Raw genomic sequence first — 14,163 nt, forward strand, 5'->3', positions numbered from 1 at the left:
GTATTGTACCACTGAAGTCTAAAGTCTATCTCTAGTGCCCCAATGCCAGTCATGGGACCCCTAACAATGTGGTCCTCTGTAGCTCAGCTGGTAGAGCACGGCGCTTGTAACGTCAAGGTAGTGGGTTCGATCCCCGGGACCACCCATACACAAAAATGTATGCACGCATGACTGTAAGTCGCTTTGGATAAAAGCGTCTGCTAAATGGCATATTAAAATGCCAGCTGGCCAGCAGAGACGTAATCCTAAAGTAACTGTCCAGAAGATGTCAGTAAACACAGCTTTCTACTCCTTCTAAATACTGACTGCTGAGCAAAACAAGGGGTTTTCCTACGATAAAACCTGCTTTGCCACCTCCAAAAGACAAACATGGAGGGAACCACTAAGTAAACTCTGTGAACTTTAACCTTTACCTCAGTCTCCATACCTCCCAGACACACTTCTGGTTCCTGACATTTAGGGTCAGGTCATAATGACATCAAGTCATACCACAGATTTGTGATCAGTCACTTCAGACAGGAAGGTCCAAGGGATATACATTCGAACAGCACTGTCATGTGTCTGTCTGTGGGATTCTATCAATCTTTCTTACGTGCGGGACATTCCGTATCTAGTATCAACTCATCTTTCATGAACCTGTGACTGCTGTCCCTCCCTGAAGTCTTTTGAGATGATCTGTGAAGAGAAGGCTAACTTCCCTGGCCTTCACAGATTAAGTCAGTGTATTCTACGATGTTGAAGGACTCCAACGCATTCTATTATGCATATTTACAGTGAGCCTGCTAGACATTCAAGAAGAATTATGGCGGGCACATGTTTACATTTTTATTTTAGTATCCATAGTTCAAAGCATGATTCTAAATTGTTAATCATAACACCGTCACCATTGCGTAACTGACAGCAGCAATTAGAGGAATCTGCCTAATTTAACTATGGCTTTGAGACAGCGCTATCTGGAAACATCAAAGTTGTGTCAATTAAGTTCAGATGGTTAAAAAACCAAAGCTGCACCAGTTCTGAATTGGAGAACTTTGGCCAATCTAAGAAATGGGATTTAAACATGTGCTTAGAGCCGTTCCAAGAATTTAAAACATTGTTTTCCCAAATGGAGCGTGCTGCATGTATTTTGAATGTAACAGCAATCACAACAGGACAGAGCAAATAAGAGGTAAAAACATTCCACTGTAGGGTCCAGTGTGTATGAGTCTGTATTGTCAGAGTAGGCCAACAGTCTATCCACAAATCACCTCAGTAATTAATTTGTCAAAATCAGCTTCCCTAGTATCAATGACTGACTGTCACCTATTGGTATAATTTTACCATGCACAAAACTCAGAAGCATTTGAAGGCATTCCTTCATGTTGAGTCAGTAGGTCGAACAATGATCATCTGGCAGAGTCTATGGTTATCATTGGTTGAGGTCAGGGTGCATAACAGTTACAACCACAGTGTTGTCAGCGCTATGTAACAAACCTCAGCCCAGGCAGAGGGGGTGGTAAAATGAAGCATATAAACCTTTATTGAACAGCTTTTTGGAAAAATATTTACAAAGTGAATATACAGCAAAAGACATACTGTTCAAGGGATTCAAGTATGCAACAATGGGGGGGGTGAAAACAAAAACTACTTTAACAGGAGGGAGGAGATGTCAGACAAGTGATTATGGGGGAAAACAAACAAACAACTTTTGTATAAACCATGGTGTACATTTCCAACTGTAACTACATATCAATTGAGGAACCAGTCCCTACCAGTATTGGATGAGGAATAGGTCCATTAAAAAGCGACAAATCACCCATCCCTGTTTCTCCTCATCGGTCCCATTCCCAGTAAATAACACCGTCCTATCACTAAAATATGTACAAAAGCACAGACTTTCACCTGACTGCTCTGCACTAATACTATGGCTAAACATGCTGTAAATAACAAAAAAAGTGGAGACATGGAGAACAGTCCTGAGAGGCAGGAACAGGGACGGGGTCGAAGGTCAGTTGGGTGAGGAAGGGGTGTTATTGCGCCTCGTCCTCGGGACAGGAGTGCCAGGTCAGCCTCTCCTCATAGAAGGAGATGACCACCTGAGGGCAGCGGGTGTTGGCCTCACGGGCCGGGACCAGGTCCGCCTCGTCTGAGTCTTTCCTGTAGAGTAGAGGGACGTTGGTTTTATTAGTGGCTATTGATCAGAATAATAACACTCACCTATTCAGCAAGTAGCACTGATCAGGATAATAAAGTTCAGGTGCACATTAGAAAACTAAAATGTGAAGTTTCCAAAGGCACAAGTACAGTAATATTAGGAGGTGAACAACGTTATATCAGGGAAGATCAATTATATGAGGGATGGCTCTTGGGCTGTGCAACCCTGAAAAATGAGTGATATTTGAGAGGAACAGCACAGGTGAAGAGTTCATGTTTTGCAATTTGAGACTCACCACTTCATCAAGAACATAAGTTCTCCACTACTGTCTGTAGCACCGATTATCCTCTCTGGATCCAGGCTCCTGGCAAAGCCCCGTGGTTTGTCACTCTGAAACACACGGTACAGAAATAAACCACAGCTCCCATGCAACCAGTCTGGAAACCATGACAAACTGATAAAATAACTATTGCACTTGCAGACTAGCCTATACACAAAATAGTTAGGCCTACAAAAACACAAAATCCTACAACATTGATTTGAAACAAAAACACGGGTTAATTCGGACACTCACCACATCCTTCTTCTTCTTGGCTTTGTTTCCCTCCGTCTCTGGCTCATCTGTTGAAGACTTCCGCTTGTTGGAGTCAGGCTTCTCCACCACGGTCTTCTGGGCTTCCAAGAAAGCTGAGATCAGCTCTGGACAATCCAGGTTATCCTCTGGCTCCCAAGTGTTATCCGCTCTGAAAGGAAAGATACAGAAGTCAGTGGCAATTTCTTCTCCTGCTAATTTCAAAAGACTATCAGCATACTGGTAAGAAGAGTAAAACATGCTCTAGAAATGCAGCAAACTATTTAAATACATTTTACAAGAGCTTATATCTGTAACTAAAATGGAAGTCTTTGAAATTCAATTCAAAATGCAGATTATTTCAACTAGCTAGGTTCTGCAGGAGATGTATGCCACACAAGCACAGCCCCATACCAGGGAAGCACTTCCAGGCAGAAGGTAGGCGGGCGGAGGTCCCCGGAACTGTGCACTCACTCTGTAAATCCTTTCCACTTGAGGAAGAATTCCACCTTCCCGTTGACGATGCGCTGGTCCATCACCTTCTCCACAACATACTCCTCCGGCGGCTCTGCCTCCAGCACCTCCTTCTTCCCTTTGCCATTCTGCTTTTTACCCATGTTAGGCTGCGAAACAAGAGGGGAGGAGGTTTTCATCTTTTTAAAGAGACGAATTTGGGTTTTAATAACATGAGACCACCTGACACAATGCTTACACAGGCTATAGTCCAGACTAGCAATACAATATTAATATCAGATTGTTTTTCAAGTGATACTGTGACACCCAACGTGCCATTTCCTCATAGGGGATGATGAGCTGGCCAATCAGCGGTCTACTCGCATAAATATTTTTTAGGCCCGGTATACGACCACACCATAGCTTGTAGTCCTAAAAACCAGCAATGAGTTAGCATTTTCTACCCCTAGTTCATTGGTCATTCCTATTGGGGAAATGAATGGGTTTTTGGTTTTTGATCAGTTAACATGACCTTTATGAATAATGAAGACTATGTGCTCAAATTAAGTCAGTTGCTGATTAGTGGCTAACTAACAGAAATGGAACTACAACATCAATAGCAACATTTCTCACGTCACTACGCCGACCACGCAAATTAGTCCCGATACACGAGTTCGCCAAAAAGCTAGTTAGCTTTCCGCCTACCAGCTCGAACGAAAACGCAAGGATGGTATATTGTTTTGCTCCAGGCTGCAACCATCTCTTCAGCAGGAAGGTGCTCGTTTTATTGTTTCCCAAATGATGTTGTCCATAGGAGACTTTGGGTCCATCTGATAATGTAAGCTAAGCCTGTTAGCTAGAAGTCAAAAGGTATACGCTTTATTTAATTTTACATATTAGCAGGTCACTAGATTTTTACTTGTTTTGATTACATAAATGCTTAAATGGATTAGGTTTAGCTATCCCCCTTGGCTTTTGAAGAATATACAAGCAGTGGTGAAATGGCCAAAATTACCTTTATTCACCCAATACATTTACACACAATTATTGTATGCAAAATAGCTAGCTATGATGAACATGTTTCTTCGCTGATAGTTGTTTGTTCTAACAGATCATGCTCACATGCTAAAAGTGGAGGGGAATCGCTTATGGAGCTAGACTAGGCAGCCGATAGTGCAGATGTAGCGCCCTCTATCGTCTAGGATTGATGTGCATTCCCGGTAATACACTCGCATCCCCGGTGAACCGGCTTGTACATAAAGCATAATCCATTCCGCTGCCAGGCATAATTACCCTCCTTAACCATCGAATGGCGAGCAGCCGGAAAAAAGACGTGAAAATGTGTAACGTCTTAATAAAACCATTTCAACCACCTTGTAGTGCAGATCCAGCGCCCACTATAGGCTGCCTAGGCTTTTATGGAGCTCGTGCGTTTTGCACTTCATCAATCATTCCTCTATCCTCACACAGACAATGCTAACAAAATAACTTTGTTAGCTAGCTAAATAAAAACGGCACACAGGTTGTAATTGTATTTTATGTAACGTTACTGTTAGCTATATTGGCTTCTAGCCAACGTTAGCTGTTTATATCTACATAATCTAACGTTATAACTACAGATTCCGTTGCCCCCCCCCCCCCAACTAGAGAATATTTTTCAGGCCTAGGGCTAGTCTAATGCTTGCATTGACTGTACTAACAAGCTTAGTAGTTCCTCAAAGCTAACTACTCAATTGAACACAACTAAATTGTGTTAACTGAGTGTTAACATTAGTTAACTAGACATTGTGGGGTAGTTTGTTAGTTTGCTTGCGAAGTGGAATTTAGCAATCTTAGACTTCGTTAGCAAACTTCCAAGGCTTAGCTAGCTACCAGACGTTTGGGTTGGCACAATGGCCGGCCCAATTGTGATTGCAAGGCCCAAAAGCTGCAAATGGAACATTCCATTAGCACTTGTTAGTTGATTAGGCAGTGAGAATCAGATATTCCTTTGATAAAGGGCAGCTAGCTGACTATCAAGCGAAGTTACATAGCTACGCGTGCTAGCTAGTTAACTAGCTAGCGCAATTAAATCCCTTTGTCAGCGTAGCTTTGGTAACATTAGCTAGCAAAGCTGTAACGTTAGTAACCAAGTTGGCTACTGTGGCTGGACGGCACAAATATGCATAACATCAATGATCAGTCTACACTACACGTTGCATAATAATTCGAAGTTGGATCTTGAGGGACTCACCTTGCAAATCAATAAAAACCTAATGTAGAATGGACGACGGAAAGAAAGCAAGCAGCTTCGTTCTCTTCTCACCCGCGTGTGGTGCAGAATGTTGCAGCTGCGCGAGCGCCAAAAAAAACCCTGCCTTTTTCTACGGGTGCCGCTAGGGTACCTATTAACTCAACTTCGTACTGTGGATGTTTCAAAAGAAATCGTTGAATCCAGTCCCAAACAAGGAATTTTAAAGCCACATTCTGTAAGATTTCCAATAATGAGAATTAATGGAATAGGCTTAGCTAGCCCCCTTAGCGTTTGAATAATATTTACGAAGTGGTGAAATTATCAGAATTCACAATCACCTTTATTCGACAAATACATTTACACATACTCAGAATTGTACTTATTGGTAATATGGTGCTGCTAGTGATAGACAACATTTAGATACAGAACACAGACAAAGGTGTTAACATACATTATACACAAATAGGTAGAGTGAGCATAGAGCTATAATAGAATGAGCAGTTGATATACAAATATACAGTGGATGATTCAGTTGATATAGGGTGAATTATGAAAAAGTAATATAAACTGGACAGCTTAATCCTGAAGTGTTTATTTCATCGTCTGACAAGTAAAAATCTAAACTATTGTTACTGATGCGGCGTTCAAACACAACTGGGAACTTGGAAAAATACGCGGGTCAAATATGGGTGGTCCTCTGTAGCTCAATTGGTAGAGCATGGCGCTTGTAACGCCAGGGTAGTGGGTTCGATCCCTGGGACCACCCATACGTAAGAATGTATGCGCACATGACTGTAAGTCGCTTTGGATAAAAGCGTCTGCTAAATGGCAAATTATTATGACCTCTGTGATCTTCAGGTCTGATAGTCAGAGCTCTAAAAAGACTCCAGTTTCCGCGTTGAAATTTCGAGTTGGAAGACTGTTCAAATAGATTTTTCCCAGTCGGAGCTCGTTTTTTCCCGCCGAGTTCCCAGTTGTTTTGATCGCGCTGAAGTCGAAGTTGGAGAATTCCGAGTTCCCAGTTGTTTTGAACACGGCATAAGCCCTTGCAGAGAAACCACATTATCAAAATAATTTAATTGGTGTGACATCATAGGGCAGCGCAAGCTTCAAACAGGGAGCTCACACTGCCAGACAATGGCACAGGGTAAGATCAGTGACATAGCTTTTTTTTCTGTTTTGATTTTAAGGTTATACAACTTGCATAAATAATGCACTGTGAACAATTGTGATGTAAATGTAAATACTATGTACTGGTGCATCAAAATAAAAATAAAAAGTTGCCAATATTATGTTACAATTTTGTAATTCAGTCAGTTGTCCCACTTTACCAACCATAGCTAGCTAAAGTAGGACAGCATGGAGTAGCTAAAGTGGGACAGTCTTATAGGCTTTTCCAATGGAGGAAAGATATCCAGTTTACATTAGGGACCCCCTGTACTTAGGTTAGGCAGGGCTCTGGTTCTTGTTGTACTGTTATCTTGTTAATTTTTGGCACCAATGGCACCAAGCAGAACTACAGTAGGGTGAATTCAGAAAAAGTGGGAAACTTTTTGCATTTCCGTCTTCTGTAACCACTTATGTAAAGTCGGTCGATCCTGTCGTTTTTTTATAAAGAGCACCTACCTACACATGTGAAGCTTGGTTATGTAAGATATGCTGTAAGAGCTTTCGTCCCCAAACCACTGCAGTGTAAATATTTTTAGGGATTTGGCCATGTTTCAAGTGTGTGCAGACGGACAGGGTATACTGAAGAACGATGTGTAGAAGGACGACGGTGTTGTAATTGTGGTGGGGATAATGATCCCGAGTTCCTGGAGTGCCTTGTAAGGGTGAAGGAGATTGAGGTGTCAAAAGTTAGAGGTCAATCGAATCTCCTATGCAGAGGCAATTCAAATAGTTGAGAAACAGTGGAGGCTCCTCAGAGGAGGAAGGGGAGGACCATCCTCCTCAGTGAATATCATAAAAATAAAAATGGTCAAACAAGTAATGCTTTTTAGATAAAACTATACTAAATATATTGATTGAAACACACTGTTTTGCAATGAAGGTGTACAGTAGCTTTAACAGCACTCTGTAGGGTAGCACCATGGTGTAGCCGGAGGACATCTAGTTTCCATCCTTCTCTGGGTACATTGACTTCAATACAAAACCTAGAAGGCTCATGGTTCTCACCCTGTTCCGAAGACTGTACTGCAAGATTGTAGCGGGTTTACTAACGCGTTAGTTCTAGTAACTATGTTGACTATGATGTTACTAACATTGTTAGCTAATATGGTGACAACGATGTAGGCTGTGTAGCGGTTATGATATGAAGGTTTGGCTTGGAAAGGCTTTTTCGCCTGGCCACAGACAGCTCATGTGTTGTGCACTGAAGTCCACAAGCGAAGGGAAAAAGTGAGAGGAGGAGAGCGCGTAGATGCGACAAATAATTATACAACAAGCAAAATGTTAATGCTGTTGTTTGTATGTGGCTGCTATGAAAGTGAACTGTGTTTGCATTTCATCAGGGGTATATTCCGCCGATTCTGTTGAAAAACATTTCTTAAACGGAAGCAAACGGATCGAAACGGGGAAAAACATACCTACATTTGTCCAATAGAAACTCTCGTTTGCAACTGTTGGACTAATGATTACACCCTAGATTAGCTAGATGCAGGCAAGTGTGTGCAAGGCGGTATTGAATGTGTCACTGTCTGTCACCTTGATTACTCAATTTTCTCTCGACCTGTTCACCTACGTTGTACATTTTCATTCATTCACATTCACATTTTCATTCATAGGTTGGAGCAACCTCAGTGGTCCTCTGTAGCTCAGCTGGTAGAGCACGGCGCTTGTAGCGCTTGTAACGCCAAGGTAGTGGGTTCGATACCCGGGACCACCCATACACAAAAAAAATAATATGTATGCACGCATGACTGTAAGTCGCTTTGGATAAAAGCGTCTGCTAAATGGCATATTATTATTATGAAGGGTATAGGGAAAATGTGTGTATCATGTTGTAGCCTAAACCTATTGATGTTAGATTGAGCTGAGTGAATGGAATATGAATGACAGTCATCCAATATGCTGTAATAGAAATAAGGCCATGCTCATCATTTTTAAAATCTACCGCCACTGGTATCAAGAATGGTCCACCACCTAAAGGACATCCAGCCAACTTGACACAACTGTGGGAAGCATTGGAGTCAACATGGGCCAGCATCCCTGTGGAACGCTTTCGACACCTTGTAGAGTCCATGCCTCGACAAATTGAGGCTGTTCTGAGGTCAAAACGGGTGCAACTCAATATTAGGAAGGTGTTCCTAATGTTTGGTATATTCAGTGTTTATCTAAATGCAGAGAGATGAATGCAATTGCAGTATAGTGCAATTATTTTGTGTACAGTTCAGTGATGGCTTGATGTGGTGTGCAGCATAGAGTGTATGTCCTTTAGTCTCTATGGGCCAGATGGCCACTTGGTGAGGGCCACAGCACAGGGAAAGAAACTGTTCAGTTGGTGGATGGTTTTGGTCATGATTTACCTTAACTGCCTGTCAGAGGAGAGTTTTTGTAAAAGGGAGTGATTTGGGTAGGGTTTGTTGATAATCTTTTCTGCACGCTTCCTTGCCCTGGAGTCGTGCAGGACCTAGGTGGATGGCAGGTGGCAGCCGACTTCCCTCTCTGCAGACCGGACAATGCGTTGCAGTATGCCCTTGGAGCGCAGGCAGACCCAAACCAGACGGTGATCTGTTTTTGGAACCCTGATAGGGGGTCCGGGGGCATGCACCCCCGGAAAAACTATGAGATTTGAACAATGTAACCGTCTTACCTTATAGTAAGTCAAATAATCTAAGAATTACTATTGTTTTTATCATGTACAGTGAGGGAAAAAAGTATTTGATCCCCTGCTGATTTTGTACGTTTGCCCACTGACAAAGAAATGATCAGTCTATAATTTAATGGTAGGTTTATTTGAACAGTGAGAGTCAGAATAACAACAAAAAAATCAGGAAAAACGCATGTCAAAAATGTTATACATAGATTTTTCATTTTAATGAGGGAAATAAGTATTTGACCCCTCTGCAAAACATGACTTAGTACTTGGTGGCAAAACCCTTGTTGGCAATCACAGAGGTCAGACATTTCTTGTAGTTGGCCACCAGGTTTGCACACATCTCAGGAGGGATTTTGTCCCACTCCTCTTTGCAGATCTTCTCCAAGTCATTAAGTTTTCGAGGCTGACGTTTGGCAACTCGAACCTTCATCTCCCTACACAGATTTTCTATGGGATTAAGGTCTGGAGACTGGCTAGGCCACTCCAGGACCTTAATGTGCTTCTTCTTGAGCCACTCCTTTGTTGCCTTGGCCGTGTGTTTTGGGTCATTGTCATGCTGGAATACCCATCCACGACCCATTTTCAATGCCCTGGCTGAGGGAAGGAGGTTCTCACCCAAGATTTGACGATACATGGCCCCGTCCATCGTCCCTTTGATGCGGTGAAGTTGTCCTGTCCCCTTAGCAGAAAAACACCCCCAAAGCATAATGCTTCCACCTCCATGTTTGACGGTGGGGATGGTGTTCTTGGGGTCATAGGCAGCATTCCTCCTCCTCCAAACACAGCGAGTTGAGTTGATGCCAAAGAGCTCCATTTTGGTCTCATATGACCACAACACTTTCACCCAGTTCTCCTCTGAATCATTCAGATGTTCATTGGCAAACTTCAGACGGGCATGTATATGTGCTTTCTTGAGCAGAGGGACCTTGCGGGCGCTGCAGGATTTCAGTCCTTCACGGCGTAGTGTGTTACCAATTGTTTTCTTGGTGACTATGGTCCCAGCTGCCTTGAGATCATTGACAAGATCCTCCCGTGTAGTTCTGGGCTTATTCCTCACCGTTCTCATGATCATTGCAACTCCACGAGGTGAGCTCTTGCATGGAGCCCCAGGCCGAGGGAGATTGACAGTTCTTTTGTGTTTCTTCCATTTGCGAATAATCGCACCAACTGTTGTCACCTTCTCACCAAGCTGCTTGGCAATGGTCTTGTAGCCCATTTCAGCCTTGTGTAGGTCTACAATCTTGTCCCTGACATCCTTGGAGAGCTCTTTGGTCTTGGCCATGGTGGAGAGTTTGGAATCTGATTGATTGATTGCTTCTGTGGACAGGTGTCTTTTATACAGGTAACAAGCTCCATTTAAGAGTGTGCTCCTAATCTCAGCTCGTTACCTGTATAAAAGACACATGGGAGCCAGAAATCTTTCTGATTGAGAGGTCAAATACTTATTTCCCTCATTAAAATGCAAATCAATTTATAACATTTTTGACATGCGTTTTTCTGGATTTTGTTGTTGTTATTCTGTCTCTCACTGTTCAAATAAACCTACCATTAAAATTATAGACTGATTATTTCTTTGTCAGTGGGCAAACGTACAAAATCAGCAGGGGATCAAATACTCCCTCACTGTAAATCACAGCCGCACCGAAGGATGTAAAAACAAAAGTTCCTTCATAGCGGATATTTCATTGCAAGGTTTTGTGGTTCTCCTGATCATGTTTTTATGCCTAAATAGTGATGTGTTGGCTAAGGTTTCAGAAAGTATCTCAATAACTAAGCAAAACCTTGAAGTCATAGTTCTTCTAACAGAGATGTAGAAAATGTACTTAGATTTTTCATTCCGTTTGTCTCTCAGTTTCTCTTATCGCGCAGTTTAATTTAACCGATTCAGTCTGGACCTGCTCCAGTATAGAAGCTGGTGTGGATATTCAGTGTGGAGTCCAGGTTAATGTAACTGGCTTGACTGAATACAAGGTGAAGTCTTGAGAGGTGAGATGAAAATACAGTAGATAGGATTTCACATAGAAGTGTTCAGACTAATGACCTACCAGAGACCAAACACAGGCAACTTCGTTTTGTTTTCATTTTATTCATTTTCTTAGGAAAGAATCATGTCACCAAGAACATCATTAGTGCTCTTAGAGAAATGACATTTAACATTTACATTTTAGTCATTTAGCAGACGCTCTTATCCAGAGCGACTTACAGTTAGTGAGTGCATACATTATTTTTATTTTTTTCATACTGGTCCCCCGTGTGAATCGAACCCACAACCCTGGCGTTGCAAACACCATGCTCTACCAACTGAGCTACATCCCTGCCGGCCATTCCCTCCCTTACCCTGGACGACGCTGGGCCAATTGTGCGCCGCCCCACGGGTCTCCCGGTCGCGGCCGGCTACGACAGAGCCTGGATTCAAACCAGGATCTCTAGTGGCACAGCTAGCACTGCGATGCAGTGCCTTAGACCACTGTGCCACTAAGTCGCATCACTCAGTTTCATATCCTTCCCCATACAGCTAACACAATCAATCCCAATTGAGCAACAACTATATATATATATATATACACACATACACACACATATACACACACACACACACACACACACACATACATACATATATATAAATACACACATACAGTGGGGGAAAAAAGTATTTAGTCAGCCACCAATTGTGCAAGTTCTCCCACTTAAAGATGAGAGAGGCCTGTAATTTTAATCATAGGTACACGACAAATTCAGATTTTTTTTTACAGAAAATCACATTGTAGGATTTTTTATGAATTTATTAGCAAATTATGGTGGAAAATAAGTATTTGGTCACCTACAAACAAGCAAGATTTCTGGCTCTCACAGACCTATAACTTATTCTTTAAGAGGCTCCTCTGTCCTCCACTCGTTACCTGTATTAATGGCACCTGTTTGAACTTGTTATCAGTATAAAAGACACCTGTCCACAACCTCAAACAGTCACACTCCAAACTCCACTATGGCCAAGACCAAAGAGCTGTGAAAGGACACCAGAAACAAAATTGTAGACCTGCACCAGGCTCGGAAGACTGAATCTGCAATAGGTAAGCAGCTTGGTTTGAAGAAATCAACTGTGGGAGCAATTATTAGGAAATGGAAGACATACAAGACCACTGATAATCTCCCTCGATCTGGGGCTCCACGCAAGATCTCACCCCGTGGGGTCAAAATGATCACAAGAACGGTGAGCAAAAATCCCAGAACCACACGGGGGGACCTAGTGAATGAGCAGGGGGACCAAAGTAACAAAGCCTACCATCAGTAACACACTACGCCACCAGGGACTCAAATTCTGCAGTGCCAGACGTGTCCCCCTGCTTAAGCCGGTACATGTCCAGGCCCGTCTGAAGTTTGCTAGAGTGCATTTGGATGATCCAGAAGAGGATTGGGAGAATGTCATATGGTCAGATGAAACCAAAATATAACTTTTTGGTAAAAACTCAACTCGTCGTGTTTTGTCATTGCCAACAAAGGGTATATAACAAAGTATTGAGAAACTTTTGTTATTGACCAAATACTTATTTTCCACCATAATTTGCAAATAAATTCATTAAAAATCCTACAATGTGATTTTCTGGATTTTTTTTTTCTCATTTTATCTGTCATAGTTGACGTGTACCTATGATGAAAATTACAGGCCTCTCAAAGAAATTGCTCCCAAGGATAAAGCAGACCTGTGGAGGTCTACACTTTCTTTTCTGAGGTCTTGGCTGATTTATTTGGATTTTCCCATGATGTCAAGCAAAGAGGCACTGAGTTTGAAGGTAGGCCATGAAACACATCCACAGGTACACCTCCAATTTACTCAAATGATGTCAATTAGCCTATCAGAACTTTCTAAAGCCATGACATCATTTTCTGGAATTTTCCAAGCTGTTTAAAGGCACAGTCAACTTAGTGTATGTAAACTTCTGACCCACTGGAATTGTGATACAGTGAATTGTAAGTGAAATAATCTGTCTGTAAACAATTGTTGGAAAAATTACTTGTGTCATGCACAAAGTAGATGTCCTAACCGACTTGCCAAAACTATAGTTTGTTAACAAGAAATTTGTGGAGTGGTTGAAAAACGAGTTTTAATGACGCCAACCTAAGTGTATGTAAACTTCCGACTTCAACTGTATACACACACACACACACACACACACACACACATATATAGTACCAGTCAAAAGTTTGGACACACCTACTCATTCAAGGGTTTTTATTTATTTTTTACTATTTTATACATTGTAGAATAATAGTGAATACATCAAAACTATGAAATAACACATTGAATCATGTAGTAACCAAAAACGTGTTAAACAAATCAACATATTTTCTATTTTAGATTCATCAAAGTAGCCACCCTTTGCCTTGATGACAGCTTTGCACACTCTTGGCATTCTCGCAACCAGCTTCACCTGGAATGCTTTTCCAACTGTCTTGAAGGAGTACCCACATAGGCTGAGCACTTGTTGGCTGCTTTTCCTTCACTATGCGGTCCAACTCATCCCAACTCAATTGGGTTGAGGTTGGGTGATTGTGGAGGCCAGGTCATCTGATGCAGCACTCCATCACTCTCCTTCTTGGTCAAATAGCCCTTACACAGCCTGGAGGTGTGTTCGGTCATTGTCCTGTTGAAAAACAAATGATAGTCCCACTAAGCGCAAACCAGATGGGATGGCGTATCGCTGCAGAATGCTGTGGTAGCCATGCTGGTTAAGTGTGCCTTGAATTCTAAATAAATCACAGACAGTGTCACCAGCAAAGCACCCCCACACCTCCTCCTCCATGCTTCACGGTGGGAACCACATATGCAGAGATCATCTATTCACCTACTCTGCGTCTCACAAAGACACAGCGGTTGGAACCAAAAATCTCAAATTTGGACTCATCAGACCAATGGACATATTTACGCATTAAGAAGGAAATAAATTCCACTA

General features: G+C 42.1%; 1 protein-coding gene across 2 annotated transcripts; it reads right to left on the bottom strand.

Moving 5' to 3' along the window:
• Positions 1–1,491: 1,491 nt before the first annotated feature.
• On the bottom strand, positions 1,492–5,501 carry LOC121586679 (chromobox protein homolog 3). 2 transcript variants are annotated; one of them, XM_041903596.2, is made up of 5 exons: positions 5,392–5,501; positions 3,180–3,328; positions 2,709–2,877; positions 2,430–2,524; positions 1,492–2,136 (listed from the first exon to the last, which is right to left on the bottom strand). In XM_041903596.2, exons 2-5 carry the CDS (start codon positions 3,320–3,322, stop codon positions 2,010–2,012), a joined length of 534 nt encoding a protein of 177 aa, XP_041759530.1. In that variant the 5' UTR covers positions 3,323–3,328; positions 5,392–5,501; the 3' UTR covers positions 1,492–2,009. The 2 variants fall into 2 exon arrangements, with proteins under 2 accessions (XP_041759530.1, XP_041759529.1); XM_041903595.2 differs by having other exon boundaries at positions 3,180–3,358; positions 5,392–5,497.
• Positions 5,502–14,163: the final 8,662 nt, after the last annotated feature.

The sequence above is a fragment of the Coregonus clupeaformis genome, chromosome 17, assembly GCF_020615455.1.
Source record: "Coregonus clupeaformis isolate EN_2021a chromosome 17, ASM2061545v1, whole genome shotgun sequence".
Taxonomy (NCBI): Eukaryota; Metazoa; Chordata; class Actinopteri; order Salmoniformes; family Salmonidae; genus Coregonus; species Coregonus clupeaformis.